This window comes from Daucus carota, chromosome 8 (genome assembly GCF_001625215.2).
Source record: "Daucus carota subsp. sativus chromosome 8, DH1 v3.0, whole genome shotgun sequence".
NCBI lineage: Eukaryota > Viridiplantae > Streptophyta > Magnoliopsida > Apiales > Apiaceae > Daucus > Daucus carota.
In genome coordinates, this window is record NC_030388.2 from 19,680,356 (window position 1) to 19,704,041 (window position 23,686).

At 34.8% G+C, this 23,686-nt stretch overlaps 2 protein-coding genes across 12 annotated transcripts; both read right to left on the reverse strand.

The window, feature by feature from the left end:
* Nucleotides 1–1,123: 1,123 nt before the first annotated feature.
* On the reverse strand, nt 1,124–5,060 carry LOC108198632 (G-type lectin S-receptor-like serine/threonine-protein kinase At4g27290). The gene is made up of 6 exons (XM_017366400.2): nt 3,170–5,060; nt 2,776–2,933; nt 2,371–2,581; nt 1,994–2,231; nt 1,768–1,918; nt 1,124–1,689 (listed from the first exon to the last, which is right to left on the reverse strand). Exons 1-6 carry the CDS (start codon nt 4,596–4,598, stop codon nt 1,381–1,383), a joined length of 2,496 nt encoding a protein of 831 aa, XP_017221889.1. The 5' UTR covers nt 4,599–5,060; the 3' UTR covers nt 1,124–1,380.
* Nucleotides 5,061–6,154: 1,094 nt separating this feature from the next.
* LOC108199790 (probable leucine-rich repeat receptor-like serine/threonine-protein kinase At3g14840) lies at nt 6,155–18,039 on the reverse strand. 11 transcript variants are annotated; one of them, XM_064083064.1, is made up of 25 exons: nt 17,886–18,039; nt 15,286–15,339; nt 14,898–15,087; nt 14,660–14,731; nt 14,514–14,582; nt 14,305–14,376; nt 14,154–14,225; nt 13,952–14,023; nt 13,774–13,842; nt 13,590–13,661; nt 13,428–13,518; nt 13,265–13,356; nt 13,088–13,159; nt 12,674–12,739; nt 10,366–10,425; nt 10,247–10,276; nt 10,098–10,138; nt 9,038–9,417; nt 8,759–8,954; nt 8,405–8,551; nt 8,025–8,143; nt 7,663–7,873; nt 7,273–7,510; nt 6,857–7,007; nt 6,155–6,733 (listed from the first exon to the last, which is right to left on the reverse strand). In XM_064083064.1, exons 3-25 carry the CDS (start codon nt 14,966–14,968, stop codon nt 6,347–6,349), a joined length of 2,850 nt encoding a protein of 949 aa, XP_063939134.1. In that variant the 5' UTR covers nt 14,969–15,087; nt 15,286–15,339; nt 17,886–18,039; the 3' UTR covers nt 6,155–6,346. The 11 variants fall into 11 exon arrangements, with proteins under 11 accessions (XP_063939134.1, XP_063939132.1, XP_063939133.1 ...); XM_064083062.1 differs by lacking the exon at nt 17,886–18,039 and adding an exon at nt 16,693–16,846; XM_064083063.1 differs by lacking the exon at nt 17,886–18,039 and adding an exon at nt 15,928–16,329.
* Between the last annotated feature and the right edge of the window lie 5,647 nt (nt 18,040–23,686).

The following is a 23,686-nucleotide window of genomic DNA, read 5'->3' on the forward strand; positions in this document are numbered from 1 at the left end:
GCGAAAAACAAAACCCTCACCAAGGAGAGAAAACAACCTTAGATCTGAAGAACAACCACAAAAACAAGAGAAACCGGACTGAAAATCCACCCGCTTGAAACAGATAAGAAAGACAACGAAATCTCCGATGGTTTTAGATCTAAGAATTCTCTCGAGTGTAGATCCGGAGCAGAACCACAAAAACAAGAGAAATCAGACTGAAACTCACCCGCATGGAAAAAAGACAACGAAATCTCCAATGGTTTTAGATCTAAATTTCCCGAAAGGATGTATTATTCAAAAACTAGAATGAAAAACAAAGCAATCAAGTGATTCGGGGCTTTCCAACGGTGAAAACCGATGGAAGCCCCAGACGGCTACGACAAGAGAGAGGTTAGAGAGAATTAGGGTTAGGAGAGAATATTAATACATAATATATTTTGTTAACAAAGATATTTTATTTACAAAACCTACTTTGCCGTGCACATTTCATATGGACGCACAGGGCAACACACCACTGCACTTAACTGCAAATTCAGATGCAGAGGGAACTTATTCATTTTGTGCAAAATCATTATCTGGATATGATATTTTCTTAGGTTCTTCTTTAATATCTTGGAAAACTAAGAAGTAGAGAAAACAGTGTCTAAAGCAGTGCAGAAGCTGAGTACAAAAGTATGAGTTATACAACTTCCAAGTTGATTTGGCTTGAAGGCTTATTCAAGGATCTTCATGTTCAAATTCCTCTGCCTATTGACCTTTATTGTGATCACACTTCATCTCAGCATATTGCAGAGAACAAAATCTTTCAAGAGAGAACTAAACATTTGAAGATTGATTGCCATTTCATTAGGCAATATGTGGATTCTGATTTCATTCGAATTTCACATATTAGCACTTTTATCCGGCTAGCTGATATACTAACAAAACCATTAGATGCAGCACAACACAAGTTTCTTAGTATCAAGCTTGGTCTTCAATTTGATCCGCCTTGATGACCAGCTTGGGGGTATTGAGCTATATACATTGTAAATAGATTCTAGAGTCTTCTGATGAATAGTTAGTTAGAGTTAGTTACAAGAGAATATTCTGTTAGAAGTGATGTATATATGTACATGTAAATGCAGCTCATGGACCAACACAATTCAATATACAGTTTTTCATTGTTCATTTCCTTCTCTGCATCACTGCAATGGAGATCAAATAGGCTACATCTTATCAATCTCGGTAAGTTTGGAAGGCTTTGGCTCTCTTTTTCGGATGTAACAAGTAAAAGCAGATATCATAAGATGCTATGCTACAGTTACTATAACTTCCTCCCAGTACTTCTGTAATGCAATATGTACAAGCACTGTCATTATGTATCAGTATAAAATGCCCGCAAGAAAATCTACGACTTGATCAACTAAGTGGAGCTATTTGCATTGTCAATCTCTTGGATAGAGAAATATCAAAGTATTGGCTAGACGAAGAATCTGATTCCTGAGCTTTTCTGTCGATAAAAAAACCAGGCTGCTTCGGACTAGGCAGCTCAATGTTACTACTCAGCATCAGAACCACAAATGACATTGTCGGCCTATCTTCAGGATATGGCTGCACACAAAGTAAACCAATTTGTATTGATCGCAACACTTCTGACTCATCATATGACTCCACAATCGCACTTGAAATCAAATTCACCAGATTTCCCTCTTGATACAGCCTCCATGCCTGCAAGAAAGTGTGAATGAAGAGAGTTGGTGGTTTACATCATATATTATGATCCGCGAGAAAGATATTGACACTTACATGGCCAAGAAGGTTAAGGTTTGGGTCTGGATCATAAAATCCTTTCATCCTTCTGCCGCTTACTATTTCTAATAATAATACACCAAAGCTGTAAACGTCAGATTTGAGGGAGAATATTCCATCGAGGGCATACTCTGGAGACATATAACCGCTGCAAGAAATTTGAGGCAAGATCAGATCTGGAAAATAATGGATTCAAAGATATAAGTGTTGTAAAGTTTCTTACAATGTCCCAACCACTTTTGTTGTATTTGTAATCCTTCCACTTCCTCCCAAAATTCTAGCCATCCCAAAATCAGATATTTTTGGATTCATCTCACGATCGAGCAAGATATTGCTGGCTTTTAGATCTCTGTGAATGATCCTCAGTGCAGAATCCTGATGTAAATACAGAATTCCTCTGGCTATGCCATTTATGATGTTGTAGCGTTTTGGCCAATCCAAGGACTTGCTTAGTTCTTTGTCTGTTCAAAAGAAGTTTTGCTCATGCTGTTAAACAATATCATTATTAAATCTAGTACTTCTTGGAAAAATTTACTCAACAGGCAGCAGATAAGAGACTCAAAGATTAAGAAATTGTATGGAAACTAAAATAAACCGTACCAAATATTAGGGAATCTAAACTTTTGTTTGGCATGTATTCGTAAATCAACAGCATTTCCCCTTCCTCAATAGAACATCCAAGAAGCCTCACAAGATTTCGATGCTGAAGTTTGGCTATAAATGAAACTTCAGTCTTGAACTCATTTATACCTTGTTTTGAATCCTTCGAAAGCCTCTTAACTGCTACTTCCTGTCCATTGTCTAGAGTTCCCTGAAAAATGAGTGTGACAGTTCACTATATTGCTCAGTCAGGTGTGTTAATTTGGTGGTCCTTCCGACATTGTCTTACATAATATGATGAAACTAGCACTACCCAATACGCCAACTAACATATGCTACCAAGAAGTTCTATACCACAATATGATTGCATATATTCTCATAGTTGCGATACAGCATAATAATTACCTTGTATACAGAGCCAAATCCGCCTTCACCAAGCTTATTCTTTGGTGAGAAAAAGTTGGTAGACTTGGCAATTAGCATGACATCAAAGAGAGGTAAATCAAAATAAGGCTCGTCGTTTTCTGTGGTACCAATTCGTTCTTGAGGGAGTAGTACTATTCCTGTGAATTGAGATATGCAACTTGAGCAATTGTAAGACAATCGAGTATATAGATATAGCATTACATAACATACTCTAACTAGTTTGAAACCAAATTGTTATAATTGAGCAAATTATAGGTATTTTTCGGGTTTAAGCAGAGTTCCAGAAATACTGTCCCCTTGAATCAGCACATCTAAATTTCACAGAATATGATTGGCAAGTGAAATGCAAGTATATAGTTAACGACAAATTTACCTCTTATCCTTCGCATCCTCTTCCTTAATGCATGAATCACATATAGGCCTACTAGCACTGTTAGTACTACTAACAGAGAAATGCTTATGTTTCTGACTCGCCTTTTCCCTTCTAAGCTCCCCGCTGCCTCTGACGCACTGATTCTTACATAAAGATCTAGCCCATTTTCCCTATAGTTTCTGATATCAATCAAATCGCCAATCCACATCATGCATCCAATCCCACCTTCTCTGATATCTATATTAGAGTAAGCTTTACAAGAGCAATTCTTAATACAAGTACTTTCACACTCCTCCAGGTTCATGTTTGGATTAAACCACGTCCGACTTGTGTCTGGCAATTTCAGGCCAGAGTACCTCACAAACCTGTCCCCAGTACCGCAACCAAATGGAGTTTTCAGGACACATCCATCTGACCAATCTGTTAATCTCCATTTTTCTGGGTATTTAGGCTGATATCCTTTTAAACATCCGCAGATGCTCTTACCTAACTGGGCTTGCGCAATATTACAACTACCATATGGCCCGCATAATGCATAGCGATCACAGGCATCCCTCTCTGCAGTACTATATGCTTCCCAATTTTGAGTAGCATCAGACCATCTAACAAATTGTGCTTCTCCACTCAGCTTCAACACGACTCTCATAGCAATAGAACTATTAACAACATCAAACGATACCGTAATTTCTTTCTGATTGTAAACAGGAAATACATTAAAACTTAGATCAAGTATAGACAGTGATGAGCCACTAAATTGTACACCATCCCATGGTCCAAATCTGAATTGCACGTTTGTACCTCTTAATACAAGTAACTGTGGAATTCCATTACGGTTAACCCTTGTCGTGTAATTACCTGGAGAAGGGTCATCGGCACTTTTCCAAGACGTTAGGTACGTGTTTAGTCCTGTGACCAAATCCCATCCAAGCTTCATGCCTGGCAGAAGACTATCTGTAGGATGATCAAAACTCTGCCACAAAAAATTCACAGGATCAGCCTCTTTACCATATTTCACAACAAGATTTCCTGAATCCAGTAACTGTGCCACTGGATTAACCGCGGAGCTAGATGAATTTGATGACCAAATCACAAGATCACTACCATCAACCAGGACTAAACTCCCATTGACATTGATTCTCAACACTCCTGAATTATCACGAACTGGAATCCCTCTGTTGGCTACCCACACTACCGTCCTATTCGCTATATTTTTGTACCATATCCCTATGTACCGATTTGTAGAATGACCTGGACTGAAAAATCCCAGTTCAAACATTCCACCAGCTGATACAATGGTCAAATTCATGTCATCTCTGAGACCTTGCTTTGCAGATATGGTATCTCCTGCAGAGGAATTTGCTACCAAAGTCGAAAATATAATGCAAGATAAGAAAATTATGGCTTCGCCGCTATAAATTAATCCTCTCATAGCAGTCTGAAAAAAATGGCTTGGTCAGGATGAAGATGAATGTGACAGAAAATCTTAGTTGATATGCAATATAAATGAAAGCATCCAGCTGGAATAGTGTGTATAAATCTGCAACCATCACAAAGTCAATGGCTGATAATATGGTTAATATAAAAAATGGTTATTAATATTCCGTGAGGATCTTATGACTAATAAAGAATTAGTGTGTATGATTAGATAGCACAATATACAATCAATAGTTGCTCATCCTGGCTGTTGTTCAGCTTGTCCACACCTATGTTCTCATAGCTTTTCTGCCACAATATATTATTTTGATATATGGTTATTTTGTTCATACTTACTGTACTATTTAGGCAAGTTTCATTTGGGTTGTTCAAAAGTTTTCAGATTATAAAAAAGATATATGTACTTAGCAGGTACTTGTGCCTGGATATGGATTAGGTGATGATTATGTTTGTCATAAGATTGAGAAAAAGAAAATTCTGCTTTTCATGATATGGGCACATAAAAAGATTCAAAATTTTAACTTCCTTTTTCTAATGCTTAGCCTGGGTTTAGAATTGGCAAGTTAACAACTTTTTCGAACAACAAATTTTTTGGCTTGGAAGCTACATGTCTCACTATCAAATTATCAGAACTAAACTAATACATATAGAGCACGATTGGATAGCCCAGTGGTGGGTTTATCCTCTGTTGTCCCGGGATACCCGGGTTCGACTCTGGCTCACCCCGAGAATTATTAGAACAGATACTAATTTGTAAGGCATATAAGCCTGCATTGTCAAAAAAAAAAAAAAAAAACTAATACATATATCGTAAATACTATGAAACAAATATCTGCATACTCTCTTCATGCTTATAAAAAGGTAATAGTTTCAGAAAACTTTCATACTATCCTAATATGTATTTGTAATTAATCAACTCACAAATTTTGTAGAAGACAGTGTCTTTTTTTTTTAGTTATTACCCTAATACGTATTTGTATTTTATGCTATGTTACTCAGACTTTACCGGGAACGACACTTATTCTGTATCGAATTTGAAATGTGGACACTTGGATAGAGAGAAGTAAAAATAGAAAACAAGAAAAATTTTATGGATTGATATGGAAAACACGACGAGCATGGAAGATGAAGATCGACTCAGCAAGTTGCCAGTTAATTTGATTCATCAAATAACTGCTCTTTGTGGATACAAGATTCACAGTTCAAACATGCGTTCCAAGCGATGGAAGCATCTTTGGACTAGTCTTCATTTTCTCAATTCCAATGGAAACAAGCAAACATTCATGGAATCCAGCGTTGGAGTTTACCGAACCTAACAACTCTACTTCTGGAGTAGTACAAATATACTTAAAAATCCAATTTTCCAAAATCATGTTTATAGGCCTTAAACATTTTGAGTTGCCAAAATCTTTCGGTTTGTCTGCTTTAGAAACACTTCCTCCGGAACTGTGCACTTTTCATATTCCTACTTCCTTTTTTGTGTAATTGAAATATAATGAATTGGAAAATATGCAACTTATACCAAAAAAATCCAGGTGATTAGTAAAGGGATGCAAAACGTAAAAAGAGTTCAACTTTAAGGAAGATATTACATTCCAGGAAAAAACAAGTTCATGGAGTTCAAATTCATAATCTATATGGGGGTAACAGAGCAAAATTATTGATATAATAAGCCTATTACACTAGCTTCGTTAAAGATTGACCAAGTTCTAAGAACTTGGGTCAGTTTAGGGCATATTCTATCTACTGAGATTGAAGATTAACTGTATAAAGATCATGACCAGATGTAGATGAAGAGCCATACTTTATATCATCAGATGTATCACCAAAGGTTTGTGAGTGAGCACTTGAGCTTCCGTATATGCCCTGACCATACTTATCTCTGAGCCCTTGAAACTTTAAATAATCTTCCCCATGCATTTCTGTATGATTAAGTTTTAGCTTCTGAATGCGCATATCACCTTTAAGCATACTCAATACACAAGACATAGTTGGCCTAAGTGCTGGAGATGAATTAGTACATAGTAGAGCTACTTTGATCATTCTCACCGCCTCTTCCTTGTTGTAATTCGAACCCAATCTCTGATCAACTAGATCCAGCAAGTTCCCATTTTCTTGTACATTAAGAGCCTGAAAAACAAGATTGTTAGGTTGGATATGGAAAAAGATCCATTTTTATATATTTGTAATTAATTTCAGATCACAATAACTAAGAAGTCGTTAACGGCAAGGAACAAAAATATCCAGTCTTACCCAGTCAAGAAGACAGACAAAATTTTCATTTGGACGATATTTCATGTTGTTCTTGCCAGCAACAATTTCAAGTGCAACAACTCCAAAACTGTACACGTCTGCTTTATCTGTCAAATAACCCCATAGTGCATATTCTGGTGCCATATATCCACTGGGACATAAAATCAAATATCAAAAGATGTTCTGTCCACTATATTTTGCTATCTTTTACCTTAAAAATTTAGTGTCATGGTAGTGGTTGGACATAAACTGAGCACAATGGTGCAAAAAGCTAGACTCATAAAAGTGCAACTATGGTCTAGACTTTTGCAAGTTATTACAGAGAGAACTCAATCCGGGAGAACTGCATAAGAACATTTAATTTATATGATAATGAAATTTACTTATTATTTTTTTGAGTGAGGAAGAACTCTTACATAGTTCCAGCAACTCTAGTTGAAATATGAGTGTTTTCCTCTTCATCGAGCTTGGCTAAACCAAAATCCGAGATTTTTGGATTGAGATCCTTGTCTAGAAGAATGTTGTTTGCTTTGATGTCTCTATGGACAATTTTAAGAATTGATTCCTCATGCAGATAAACCAGCCCTCTAGCTATACCAATGCAGATATTTTGTCTAGTAGCCCAGTCCAGATCCAACCGTGATGTTTCTGGACCTGCAAATGAAATTACTAGACCCCTTATATATAGTAGAACAATATATTAAAAATAGAGATACAATGTAACAGTATGATACTATCAACTAAAAATTATTGCAATGATAAGAATTATCGATATGTTTACAGAACATATTAAAAATTAAACTCACCAAACAGAGCCCGAGCAAGACTGTTATTTTCCATGAACTCGTACACTAGCAATAATTGTTTACGCTCAGTACAGCATCCATGCAATTTTACTAGATTTGGGTGCCTTAAACCAGAAATCATGCCTATCTCATTCACAAATTCACGAGACCCTTGATTTGATTTTGATGAAAGCTGCTTAACAGCAATTATAGTACCATCCAACAATACACCCTGCAATGTAGTGGAATATAACAACAGATAGCTTCTGTTAAGTTAAAAGCCTGTTTAATTATATTCAAAGCAAAGGAGAAGGCAGAAGCCAATATATATCGATATTCAAAATTGCAGTGTGTGTTCCTGTAAGATATATGTTGCTATTTACTTTGAATACAGGTCCAAAACCACCCTCTCCAATCTTGTTAGCTGCAGCAAAGTTATCTGTAGCAGCTTTTATTTGTTGAAAGGTAAATACTCCAGTCTGTAAATCCAATCCTTTCAGTGCTGTAGAACACATTTTTTAGAATGTTAATCAAATCTTCCAAACCAAGTAGTGTAGTGATTTTGCATATTCTATAATTCTGTTTTTCTTATCCTTTCGTAATAATATACACCAATCAATTTTACTGTTTGTTTTATTTCTTAAGTAGAATTCCTTAATGATGACCAAGTATATGCAACATATATTGTCCTTGTATGCATATATATCTTATGAATGAAAAACATAAATTCTTTGTTAATATATGAATAAAATGTACACATCACCTTCTTCCCTTGATAGTCGACTTCCCAGATAACCCTTCCACCAAGAAATACCAGAAAAAGTAAGAAGCAATAATCCTAAAGCAACAACCACGACTGCAATGATAATCTTTCGTTTCTGATCAGAATTTGAAAGTTTAGGAGGATTATCTGCAAGACAAGAAAATTATGGAAAAGGTATATTATGATGCACAAATTCTGTCCGTTGGCATTCAAAGACAACGGGTAATATATTTAGTAGCAAAATTAACCTTTTTACCTGAAGTACATCAAATCTATTGATGTGTTTCCAAATGTTTAAAGACAGAAAATATATCATAAATATAAAAAGAATTTTAAGCAAACTATATATCTTACCAGATTCTATAGAAATGGCTGATATTAGAGGGCCATAAATTCCTCTAGTAGGTACAGCGTTTGTGCCCTTCCCCGTGTAAACAAAGCGAATTTGTAAAGTTTTGTCATTTACAACTGCATTAATTTTTCGTTTTACTGCCTTGTCAACTCCTTTTGCTTCGTGTTCAATATCATAATCCTTTAGTTTTAGTTCATCCTGTACAGGAAAATTAGTTGAATGCAGCACACTACTTCACAATAAATGAACATTAAAATGCTATCTACAGTGGTATAGATAACCTGGACATAAACATCAAAAATTCGTCTTCCAAGACTCTGATAAGAAATATTATCCCTGAATATGATCTCAGCGAAGTGTAGTGTCACAGTGTAGTTTCCATTAGCTAAACAGCGACCATAGTACGTTAATGACACGGGAGACATGCGGGCTCTTGTGTACAATTTCCAGTCATTCATTCTAAGAACAGATGCATTGTTTGCTGTATACTGATCATTTGACACTTCTTTAGTCCACAAAAAGTATCCTGTAGTACTAGCTCCCCAGTATCCTTCTTCATAATCATATTTTGCTGGACCTACTGAATCTTCATCCCCTTCATAAGTTCTGTTGCCAATAGTAACTTTTTCCCCCCCACAATTAATATGCAGTGAATACCGATCTACAAAACACCAGCATTTTTAGATATTATCTTTCAGTTATGCCGTCATTGTTTCTTTTGAATGACAGAAGATCATTCAGTACCTTTTCAATATTATTGGACAAAAGATTCTTGATTATAATATTCAGCTTAGCCAAGTTTCTTGAAAGGGGAAAGATTGAAAACCATCAAATGCAACTATATATGATGCTATGTGCCTTGCAAGAATTAATATTTCGTTTTTTCAAGTACAAGAATATTGCTGGTTTGTTTTTGAACATGGTGATACTAGAATTAGGAACGGTCGAATCTAACATCTGACTGAGTCAAGGCCTCACACTTGAGCCTTTAATAGGTTCTGGAAGAATTAGTTACTCAATATGGTATCTAAGAGGCTCTTGTGCTTGAGTCCTCCCACCCCTAGTTATTTGAATTTTCATTTTTGTTTGTTTGTCTGTTGGATGTTGTTGTCTATCTGTTCACTCGCACGAGTGAGGACAAGTGTTGAATGTAATATGTTGTCCAATTAAAGACTCCACCTAACACTTGAAGAGTTGGTTACTTAACAGAAACAAATGCACAGAAGGGAAAAAGTTTTACCGGGGGGGGGGGGGGGGGGGGGGGGAGCAAAATTACACAGAATAAATGAAATGAAAGATAAAATGAAAACAAAAGCACGAAATTAAAAGTGAAATACTTACCCTCTGAACAAGGAAGGCGATCAAGGCAATTGCCATGCGTCCTGGTTTAAATATTTAAAGCAGATAAGTAGACAAAGCCTCAGTAAGACATACAAACCTAAACTAAGATTTCATAAGCGCAAATGCAAAAGAACCAATTCAGAGCTTACAAGTTATTCCCATAGCTTCTGAACAAGTTTCTGTTTAAAGGAAAATAATGAAGTCTTAGTACTTGAATTTTTTGTGAATGTCAATAAAGGAAAGCTAACATATGTATTTCACAGCTTACAATGAATCCCTGCAAGGTTGTGGCTCAAGAGAAAATTTATTGTACGATAGATCTATATTACTGCATAGAAGCAAACATTTCGTTAGAGGTTATAGTATTTGGTAGAAACGTGTGTAAGAATTATAATAGACAAACATAATGCAGCAGAGAAAGCTACCATATGAAGTTCGAGAAATAGGATGTTGCATTCTAACATTACCCGGGTAATCATGATTAAACCTAGTCTATTGTCTAGCTTGATCTCAATGTATGTATGCATCTATGGAATAGATTAGTAACTTATATCAAAAGAGAAATTATACTCCAAAATCTTGAGCAGCCATTTCTCCATACAACCTCGGCCAATTCGAAACACAAAAAGACATCTCCGTCGTCAGTGCAAATCATTGTCATCAATCACCATCAGAATCCCATCAACCCTCCGAAATTCCTCTATCAAAGTATTTCTTAATTAGACAGAACTTTTAATCTTACCTCCTTTTTACGTAATTTTAATAGTATTTTTATATAATTTATAACACATAAGCTAAATTATAAATACTGATATTAACATTTTAAAAATGTTTTATACTACAAAAAAAAATATATGTATCACCAATTCACCATGCACGGGAATCTAGTATCAATATAAAGCACCTAAACGTACATTGTCATATTGCATATATTAGGCATTCTCCCACTTCAAGCTCGAGAATGAAATTTGATATAAGAGATCCCCGAGCTTAAAGCAACTAACAGTTATTCCCCAAAACAAGCCAGGTTGTAAGATGTTCATAATTCAAACTTCACATCATCAATTATCCAGCATGCCAGCATACAGTTTACCAGAATTTATAGGAATTGCAGTAATACTAATCAACACCCCTCGTTGAAACTCAGAAAGCATGACTTAGGCAAACGTCTTATAATACATCCTTTTCTGTTAAAAAGTCAAATACAATTTTATGTTAAGATCCGTAACCAACTTTTATAAAATTTAAAGCATCATAGGAAGGCCTTAAAAGATCATATTATTCAACACTCCCCCTCAAAAATAACCAAACTTATGAACCAAACAAACAAACAAAAAATTACATCAAAAAACAATGAAGGGTATTAGAGGACTCGAACTAAAGACCCCTCCATAATCCGTTATGTTACTAACTCATTAAAAAACTTAAAGAGGTAGGAGGAAAGCCTGCCAGGATCATATGTTATTCGACATGATCAAAGATCTCTTCTCCTTAATTTTTGTGCTAGCCGATTATTAGAAGATTGATAATAGGGATAGCTCATTTATTTGAATATAGATCACTTATAGCAGCTGTAATACCTCATTCAATTGTGCAACTTGTTGTTATAATCAGCCAGAATTGTACAATATAAATAATCAATTTAGGACTTTGTACATGGTGTCGAAGCAGACTAGAGTCTAACACTTTTTATGTCCTTCACCTTAACATGTCTGAGAGTCATTATATCATCATGAAAGGCAAATTCCCCATTTCTATTGAACCATCAAAGGCATATTCACCTGATCCTTGAAACATTCATCATTCATACTGTTGAAGCCAATTTTAGTCACACAAAGTTGTAAGGAATTTGGGTGCCTGCTTAGAGAACTTAACTAAGTGTTTGTTGCTTATAAGAATTTTAGACTACACTTGAGAGCTTGTTTTCGAGTATTACAAGCATGTCGAATGGTTTAGCGATTTTAATGTTCTTATCTTGTTTTGTTATTTAAACTCTTCTCTAGGATGAAGATGAAAGTGATCTAATTATAACCTATGTTCTCTCGTTTCTGATTTGCTATTTAATTGATTTTGTTTATCTTGGTGTTCAATTCCTAAATCAGTAATGTTAACAAAGTGATTTTTATACCTCGTGAGATTTTAGTATGTTATCACTAGATGATAAACTTGATAGTATTATGATTGTCTCATTAATTAATAAATTTATTTTCAAAACAATAAATTTATTTTAGGACGAATAGAAAATTGATTAATAATTAGTTAACACAAATTTCATCTCAATATCATTTGTCTTCCCCTACACAAATTTTCTTCTTGTCATTTTATTGACAGCACGTCATATGAAAACAACTTGTTACTGGTGAAATCTATTTATCATATGTAACCCTTATTTACCATAATCTTCCAACCTAAAGTTAATTGAACCCTATACTGCTTAACACAGTTTATTAAACATAAAGCAGTAAGAAATTAAGTAACTGATAGAAAGTTAATTGAACCCTGTATTGCTAAACACGGTTTATTAAACATAAAAGCAGTAAGAACTTAAAAAAATGATGCAATGTATGAATGCATACTCTGCGGGATTTCTGTCTTTGATCCACTGCGGGATATTTCCAGTAAGAGAGTTGTTAGTGAGATACCTGAGTAACACGATGCAAATTCAATGGTTTAAGCACAAACATGCATATCTAATATCTTGTGAACAGATAATTTACAGATATAAATCCACGCATAGTATCATGTAATAAATCATCCATTTGGTTCAACTCAGACTCTACCATACATACAGAGAAGAATAGAACTCTCTGATTATGTACACCAGAAAATGCCCATTTAATCATCCTATGATATTCACAGTTTGATACATACTGGTTGCCATATAACATGTTATTATTATGTTAACCATGGGTTAGCTCTAAAGTTAACACTCAACTGATAACTCCTATTTGCTAATATAAAATAAAATTCAGTTTCTACTGATTGCTTACAATATCTCGAGAGATTTTAGGTCAGTAAGATCGCTGTGTATCTCTCCTGCCAAATTGTTAAAGCTTAGGTCTCTGCAATAAAATAAAACAATGATGCTTCAAACAGGGACTTCAAGACATTCACAAACGCAAGTCCACAAAAAATAAAGGAGACTGTACGGAGGTAGCTAGTATTACAATTTCTGCAACTGTGAGAATTGAGAGAGATATGTAGGTATTTCCCCAGATATATTACAGCTCCTCAACATTCTGTAAGACAGCAAAGAATACTAATAATTTTTTAGAAGTACGGAAATTGCAAATATTATATATGTGTCACTTCTTAGTACAAGTAACTCACAAGGTCTTCAATTTTGTCATGTTTTCTAGCTGTGGAAATTTTGATGCCCCTCCATTTAAATTGGTAATATATCTGCATAGAGGCAAAAGTACTATAGAAGATATGAAAGCGCAAGGATGCTTGTCAAATAACCACTAAAGAGTAGTGCAGATAGTTACTTACAACTCAGTTAAATTACTCAGGCTGGAGATGCTAGAAGGTATCGGTCCATCAAAACCACTAGCTATAATCTCTCTGTATAGCACATTCAGATGGATATTTCACTGTAAGTCCTCTATGATGAGCTATCACTCGAAATCTAATTATATAATTATGAACATATAAATTGTAAAAGGAAAAAACTTACAACTTATCAAGTTGTTTCCAACTCTGAAAATCGGGTAATTTTCCGCTGAAGTTGTTGGTACTTAGTCTCCTACATTAGCCAAATCAGTTGTAACTTCATTGTTAAGAAGAAAAAAAAAAGGGGGGAAATGAGTAATTAGATATCATAATGTAGTACAACAATTAGCCAGCAGACTCACATTTCTTCCAAGTTAGTTAAGTTACTAAGCTCCATAGGCAATTGTCCGGTAAGATAGTTAACATTAATAGTGCTTCAATGGACAATAATAAAAAAAAAGTTTGAGTGCAAGCCATCTGTATACAGTGAGATACAAAATGCATTTCATCGTCAAAATATTAGTACTGAACTACATAACTGAATTAGATATAAAGAAGCCTGACAGGTTTATCAAATTAGCTAGCTTCCCGAGCTCAGGTGGCACTGTTCCATTAAACATGTTGTGTTCAAGGCTCCTGAAAGAATGCTTATTGAAGTTATAATTTCAAGATGAATATGTGTATGCATCTTTGGTTGTGGGAGAAGAAAGCATACAAATATCTGAGAGTAGAAATATTTCCCAAGTATCCAGGAATTGGTCCTGACAAACGATTCACCGTGAATGATCTGAGATGAATTACAAATTTTCACGCGGTTAAATAAGTAATCATATTTATTAATGTACTTGTTATTTATTGTTATATTGAATAAAAATAGCATTTATGTTGATTATTAAGTAAAAGTCAAAAAAAATCAATACTCACATATATTCCAAATTTGTCGAAGCCCATTCAGGGGGTATATTGCCATGAAGGTAGTTGCGAGTAAAATCACTGTAAAAATAATATTGACTTTGCATTGGCAACATGAAATCTCAGTAACTGAAACATATGACTGAAAGAATTCTTACACATGTTTTATGTGAAGCAGCTTGGCTAAGGATGGTGGAGGTATACCATCAAGATCCTGCCCTTTGAGGAACCTACATCACAAAGATCCATTGTCAGGTCTGAAGACAAACATGGAGCTTTTAGATTTTTGCAATCCATAAATGCTGATATATTACAACTGTTTTTTGCTAGTTTACAAAGCCATGCTTTGGTTTGTTAAAACCAATCAAGGTTATAATTTAACTAGTGAATACATACATGCTCTCAACGTGACATATGTCACCAGGATAGGAGCAATTGCAGAGTACAGAATTGTTATACTGTGGCATTTCCTTTATTTTTGTAGTGTTCCAATTTGAGATGTTTGGATCATCTTTATCACAAGGATTTACACTGAAATTCCAGTCCTTTTTTCCCACTTGATTAGCTATTTCACGTAGGGCTTTTACTGCATATATCAAACTCACATGTTTCAGCAAACTAGTACTATTTAAGTTAATCATTCAGAAAACAGTTTTCAAGATAAAACATGTAGCAATCTATTGTAACAAAAAGGAATGTTTGTTTATATTTCCAAGAAAGAACTAAAGAAAAGAAACCAGGTGAATCCGTGTATTGAGAAAGTTGTTTTCTGGATTTTCCTTACCTTCCTCCTGTGGAAGATGCCCACTCTGCCCTTCAACAAAGCCTTCTTTCAACCCTGCTAACATGACAAGAACAAGTGGAAGAATAAACGTAGATCCTAAAGTATGCAAAGCTTTCGCCATCTCTTTTCTCTTTGTACTAAAAATCTTAAGCTAATGCAGACTATGCTTATACCATTATATAAATGTAATAATATACACCATGATTCTATCAAGTTGCAGACAAGTAGGAACTTTCCTCCTCATCGATAAACCAGGTCGTTATAAGTAGTCATTTCAGAGACGCAGGAGTTACTATTAGTGGATACTTGAGACATGATGTCCCATGATAGACATTATAAAATAAAATTCAACTACAATTATGTTGAAATCATTCACAAATTGATGCAAAAAGATGTCAACGGTTACTAAATTTAATGTGGACGACCAATACTGGTCTTGATCTTCTTAAAGGAAATCAAATCTAGTTAGAAATCACATCAATCTTTTCTTCTTCTTTGACTATGCTAATTACACCTTCAATACAGGTCAAGAGCTCAGTGTTAATCCTTCATGACAACTATCATTCCGTGAATCAAACACACCGAATGGCAATTTAAGCGATCAATTCTCCTAAAACATCGAGATATAGGAGTAGGGCTTACAATATGAGAATATTGGGGGTTGCAAGACTCGAGTCTCGTGCTTGAGCTCTGATACCTAATAGGCTAATACCAAGTTAAGTGACCCCTGGGAGGAAGTTTATCAGGATCATACTCTATTCTATCCGACTTGTAAACGTTAATAAAGCAGGATGAAGCTTATGTCGCATTCTGAATCAATTCTCTTTAAATTTGTGTCTTCTGGTGAGTAGGAAACCATATGGAAATATTTAGACTTTTGGAGACTCGTGTTGTTGACTTGATCAACTCGAACATGAATACTGTACTTGGTGAATACTTTTCTCGAACATGAGTACTCTTCTCCATAAATATTCTAGTAGCACGGGGAAAAGTCTGGCGCTCATATTCTAGTAGGAAATTTCCTTCATTTATCGAGTCCCCATTGATAAACCAGGTCGTTATAAGTAGTCATTTCAGAGATGCAGGACTTACTATTAGTGTAAAGCTATTTTCTCTCTTGTAGCATGTGGATACTTGAGACATGATGTCCCATGATAAACATGATAAAATAAAGTTCACCCTCAATAATGTTGAAATCATTTGTAACTTGATGTGGACAACCAGTAGTGCTCTTGATTTTCTTCCAAAGGGAAATCAAATCAAATTTGTTACATCATTCTTTTCTTCATTTAATATGCTAATTACACCTTCGATATAGGTCAAGTGTTAATCCTTTATGACTATTAGCATAAACATAAGTCTATCAATAATGATCTTGAAAATGGAGTTTCGAGTGAGGAAACGTACCAACACATAAGCATAATATATACTCTAGCCTCCTCAACGCACCCTTTTCTTGTAACTTGTTGGTGATCTAACACACACATTGCACCCACCAAATGCCAATTAGGCCATAGTTGAAGAGTCACCTTCATAAAGCTGGATAAATCTACAAGTGTCAAAGCCGTGCAAGTGGAAACGGGGCCTTGCGTTGATCAAAGGGTCACGGGTTCGAATATCGCTAAAAAATTCTCACCCATTGGGTCGGATGTCCTATAACACGCCTTTAACCAAAGCTGGATAAAGCTCATGTCCCATTCCGAATCAATTCTATTTATTTTGTGTCTTCTGGTGGGAGACTCATGTTGTTGACTTGATCAACTCGAAGCAACATGAATACTTGGTAAATACCAAGAACTCTTCTGCGTATAATGGTCATTGCTAGCTGCAGAGGTTCGGGCCAGCTATGTATTACTCTTCCAAATTCTTAATCTGAAATCAATTTTTAGATTCGTCCGCAATGTCTTTGATTTTTGTCAGAGATCATCTTTAACCAAGGATCTTGAGAGGGATGGATTTCTAGTTTTCAAAGAAAATCACCAACTTACATTTATTTTCTTTATGATGCCGATTCAAAGAAAATCACAATTTTTTAAGATAGGGCCAAGTTCGAAACATGTACTGTGTTTAAAGTCTGCTGGGGTGTTTTAAAAATTATTGTGTCACAAAAATGCTGAAAGTTGTTTGGTAAATATTTTTTATATTTATACATTTTGAATTGTAATATTGATAAATAATTTTTTGGTTGAGATTTGGTTGTGAAATTTATAACAACTTCTTGTGAAAGTGGAAAAGCAGTTATTGAGAACATACTTTTCTTAAAAACAGCTTTTAAGTTAAGAGATGTTCAACAATTTTTCACTTGCTTCCAACAAAAAGTTACTCCCTCCATCCCGGCTAATTTTTACATTTGGTTGGAACACCCAAGTTAAAAAAATGTACTATGAGGTAGTGAAAAAAGAGAAAAAAAAAGGTGGGTGGAGTAGTGATTGTCATTGATTTTTAATATATAAAAAAAAATTAGTGAAATGAATAAAGTAGTGTGAGAATTGGAAAAACAGGAAATTAGTGAGACTATAAAGAATCGGAATAGATATCTAACAGTAAAGAAATGATTGGAATGGGTGGAGTATTGTTACTGCGGGCAACGTAAACAGTACCTTAATCTTTGCAGTGCTGGACTGCTGGTGGCAATAGGCGAGGCAAACACTTTCCCGGGAAATGGTGAGAAACCTAGCTGGCCATGTATTATAGCCAAATTCGACATCAACATTGAGCCTACCATCTCCGTCTCCTCCACCGACACTTGCTCCTGCACCTCCTGGTTGATGAAAAGATTGTTACACATTCCATAGTGCAAGCCAAAGGACTGCAGTATTAGAAATTTTATTTGTATTTTTCATTAAAACATTCTAAGCGGTTGTTTGGCTGAGTTTAAAATAAGTGTTTCTTGCTTAAAATAAAAAAGTGAAGTAGAAGTGAGAAGCAAGTTAAGACTTACAAGTGATTGGAAGTGTTTGGGAAAAAAACAGAAGTCGTAGTTAGCATTCCTAACTTTTTATAAGTCTTTCTTAATTTTTTACACAAACGGTACAAATAAGTGCTTGTAACTTATAAATCGAGAAGCTGGGCTTAAAAGCCCGGCCAAACACCTCCAAAAACATATATTACATGTAGAGTTATATTTATAATACACTCAATACTCACATTCACAAAATCATAATATTTGATAATTTATAGAATAAATATTTAATAAGACAAATATTGTATTATTAAGTAGTTATTAGTTAAATGATTAAATAGTTAAATTTAATTAACAAATTATTTAATTAACAAGAATTCAATAGAGAATACCCAGAAGTTGAGTCCTCGATGCAGACAGAAGGTTTAATTATTTCATACGGTATTCTTTATGACAATTAGATGAAATCAGAGGAGAGTAGGATCGTATATGTATGTAATTGCTTATATCTTGTGTTAGTTGTTCTTCGTTTTCTTCTTTTTTTTCTTTGTGCTAAGCTCGTATCTTTTACGGGTGTTTAGTTCATGGTTAACGAGCCTGGTTAACAGAAATCGGAACTTTAATCCATGACAAGTGTTTGGATTAATTATTTGGTGCTATGGAATGGGAACCCCAATCCTTTTAGAGGGTTAAATCATACCCTTCTCACCTCTTGGGTTACCATGCCATTCCCATTCCCATTCCCATTAACCTCCATCCTCATACCCTCCATTCTCATTTCCGATTCCAATTATCAACCCTAATCCAAACGACCCCTTAGTATTTCCTCTCGTGCTAAAGCGCTTCTTCACTGATTTTGGTTAACGGGGCATCGATGGTTCATCTACTCTTCTAAGCTTTATAAACACATCAGACAGAAAAGAAACATATACGGTTAACCATGTGGTAAATAGTTAATCCGCGCTCCTGAACTTTAAACGTTATAACTGCATTAGAGAAGAGAAGAATACATCGGACATAAGAGTAATAAGAAAATTTAATTCTTAAGAAAATTATGATTTGCAATTTTGAGAGTCGAATTAATGTTTCAACCACCATTTCTCCTCTCTTTAATTTTCATTCCCTTCACTCATTAAACTCTTTCGCTCTTCTATTTATCAGTACGTTTTTCGATAAAACCAAGATATGATCATTTTTGGATAATTTATTGTTGTGTTATATTCTGATGTTTTTGTGTGATTTATTATGAATTGATGATGTTTCTAAGAAGAGCATATAAGATATTTTAGGTGATTCGTAAGGCTCACAGCGAATATAGCATAGTAAATATTGTAAAAACTCATCTTTCATGATAAAAAAATTTCATTTTTTGAAAGTCAGTTGATATAATTGGTAGTTAGACTAGTGATGAGGCTTATAAACGTCAATTGCGATGTTACTATGTTCACAACTCATGTAAGTTGGATCACTTCAGACACGATAGTAATATTTTTTTAGATTAAAGAACTTTAATTTTCTATTTGTTAAGCGAACTGAAAACAAAATGACTATTTATTTAGCTCGTTTTTGTTTCACAATCAATTTAAGGATTTGTCTCGACTGGATTTCAGTATTTTATTGAATTTATCACCTATCTTAAAATAAAAGATTAATTGTCGCTATTTTCTAACAGATATTTGTAATTGAATATATAACTGTTATAGGAAATTGGTATTTGATATCTCATTCAAAAAAAATAGTTAGAGTTCAGTGTGTCCTAAAAATCAAAATTAATTGATACAAAGACAAACTTGACTTAATTATGATCAAATATCAGTATAAATTGCTCACCATAAATCTATAGAAATAAATACTTAAAATTAATAAAATGTAATATAAAATTCACATAATTCTAAATTTCATATATTATACTTTTATCGGTATTTGGCACATCCATTTTTACATCTCCTTGTTCTTTCATATTTCGAAACTTTTAAGAATAGTAAAGAGGCAAAGCAAAAGTGGTTCGCACTTCGTATGGCTACTTTACTGTTCATAAATACAAAAAATAATTTTTATCATTATTTTTGTTATTTCACGCTATTTTATTTATCTTTTAAACCGAATTGGATGAAGCCAGAGAGTATTTAGGGGCCGTTTGGATGCCTAAAATAAGTGCTTCTTGCTTAAAATAAAAAAGTGGAGTGGAAGTTAGAAGTAAGTTAAGACTTATAAGTGATTAAAATGTTTGGAAAAGAAGTAGAAGTTCTGAAACAAAAGCTAGCATTCCTAGTTTTTTACAAGTGCTTCTTGACTTTTTACACTACGAACAAGTGCTTATAACTTATAAACCAGAAGCTGGGCTTTTAAGCTCTAAACAAACACCACCTTATTAAATTAAATTTACAGTAATTTTGATTGATCAATCCAAATAACGAACTTCACAGTGTTGTTATCACTCCAACCAAATATCTATCGAAAGAAAATTTACTGTATATCCGTTTAGATTTTAACCGTCAATACGTTCGTAGGCGAATACTTCAGTGCTAATGTTATATTGGTCGTTATCCATTGAAACTGAAAGCGCATGCATGTAACATCACATGAATAATGAAGACATCGGGAAGATTGTTACGTACACAGATGTAGAGATAGATCATCAAGAAACTGCAGGTGAGGCTGCTGACAAGAGCTACCGACCCTTGCTCTATCATTTAGAGAGAGAAGGCTAGCTACACCCCAAAACAAGAACCTATTTCATTAATAACCTGTTTTGACCAAGTTTGCGTAACCTTAAGTAGATTGCTAAACGAGAATTCAAGATTTGAGTTGGAGGATGTGACTTGGTCGACGATATTTTTTATTGTGTACGAATTATTTTTATAATTTTATTTTATATTTTATATTTAGTTGATGTTTATTATTTTGTTAATTTATTTTTGTTTAAATTAAAGATTCATATTTATTGCAGATTTACTAATTATAATCTTATATTTTAATAAGTATAAGAAGGATAATTTGATTGTTTGATATTGTACTGTAGAGTAAATATGAACACTAGAATTTTATTTTATTTTTTTAAAACAAAGATGTTAATTTAATAATAAAAAGTCATACGACATCTGCACCAATAATCGAGTCGAACAAACACTAAATTCTTATTGTTATCGCTTGTTCTCATGAAATGATAGTCAAACGATATTTGAAGACAACACGCATCCCGATTGAATTACTAGTACCCTCCTCATAATGTCCCGATGGAGCTATCGCGTTTGAGCTATCGACCAGAATCACGATTCCATACAAAAATTCATCATCGAATCATGACCATCGCTTATAATAAAAAAGCGAAAACAAACCTCTCCCACGGAGAGAAAACAACCTAAAAATATAAGCCGAAGACCGAAATAAAAGCAAACTGAAAATAAAAAATTTATATCTGATTGTTAAAGGCACAAGATATGCGATTAATTTTCGAATCCAATAAGCTCCGTTTGAATCGAAGAAAAAGTAAACCAGAAGCTCCGCCGATTTAGATCTAGAAAAACAAACCTAACCTGATAAAAAGATGGAAATCCTTTCCCGAAGAGGAAAATAAATGTAGAAAAAAATTTAAATAAAAGAGTTTTCAGCGATGAAACACTACAACCTACAAAATCAACTCAAAATTATTCCCCAATCTCTACCTTCACAACTTCACAAACTTTTTAAAGCAGCGGAAACAACTTATTAACAATGACGGACACACAAGAACAAGCCCCGAACCACGAGATCTCAAAGTCCAACAAGTCAAGGATCTCCTTCTCCATCTGACACCCTTCCCAACGCACTAGCGACACCGTCATCTCCTGCCTCATCAAAACCATCTCCTACCCCTCCATCCTCTCCAGGCGCTACGGCACGCTCCCGAGGTAGAGCCGCCGCCACAGCCAAGCTCATCGAGGAAGAAGCCTTCACCGCCGCATCTAGCTCTGCCGCCTCCGACGACGACGGGATTGAGATTTTCCAAGGGTACTCAAAGGAGATTAGTAAGTGGATGCTCGAGACTAGGAGCGGACTCAGGTTTTTTTTTCTGCCCGAGCTGGAGTAATTTATTTTTCTTTTACAGCGAACAAATATATAAACTAGCCAAAAAAAAAATACAAGCGAACAAATGTGTAAATTAGTCAAAAAAAAAAAAATTACATTGGAAGTGTTAAATTATTTATCCATATTACTAACTATTAGAAATTTATATATAAATTGAAAACAATAAATCAATATTAAATCTAAAGAAACAAATAAAATATTAAAATTATAGTGCCCGTGTACAGAGTACACATAAATCACATACTCAAAACACATCTTAAGAACTTTTTTTTTGTCATACATCTTAAGAACTTAAATAGCTAAAAAAAATGAAAACATATACAATTTAGTTTTATGTACAAGAAGATGAACTAGGCTAATTAACAGGCTCTTATTTTTTTTCAACCGGGTTGGACTTTAATACATATATAAATGTTAATGGGCCGGTGGAGATTTCACCCGGACTAGGGCCAACCCTAGTCTCTTTTACGGTCCGCCCTAACAGTCTCGATCCGGTGGGCCCGGTGGTGAGAAGGTGAGTGAAGGACACGTGGCGGTGGCGGTGACGGTGAAAGTTGAGGAGGAGGAGGAGTCAAGTAAACCAGAAGCTCCGCCGATTTAGATCTAGAAAAACAAACCTAACCTGATAAAAAGATGGAAATCCTTTCCCGAAGAGGAAAATAAATGTAGAAAAAAATTTAAATAAAAGAGTTTTCAGCGATGAAACACTACAACCTACAAAATCAACTCAAAATTATTCCCCAATCTCTACCTTCACAACTTCACAAACTTTTTAAAGCAGCGGAAACAACTTATTAACAATGACGGACACACAAGAACAAGCCCCGAACCACGAGATCTCAAAGTCCAACAAGTCAAGCATCTCCTTCTCCATCTGACACCCTTCCCAATGCACTAGCGACACCGTCATCTCCTGCCTCATCAAAACCATCTCCTACCCCTCCATCCTCTCCAGTTGCTACGGCACGCTCCCGAGGTAGAGCCGCCGCCACAGCCAAGCTCATCGAGGAAGAAGCCTTCACCGCCGCATCTAGCTCTGCCGCCTCAGACGACGACGGGATTAAGATTTTCCAAGGGTACTCAAAGGAGATTAGTAAGTGGATGCTCGAGACTAGGAGCGGACTCAGGTTTTTTTTTCTGCCCGAGCTGGAGTAATTTATTTTTCTTTTACAGCGAACAAATATATAAACTAGCCAAAAAAAATACAAGCGAACAAATGTGTAAATTAGTCAAAAAAAAAATTACATTGGAAGTGTTAAATTATTTATCCATATTACTAACTATTAGAAATTTATATATAAATTGAAAAAAATAAATCAATATTAAATCTAAAGAAACAAATAAAATATTAAAATTATAGTGCCCGTGTACAGAGTACACATAAATCACATACTCAAAACACATCTTAAGAACTTTTTTTTTTTGTCATAC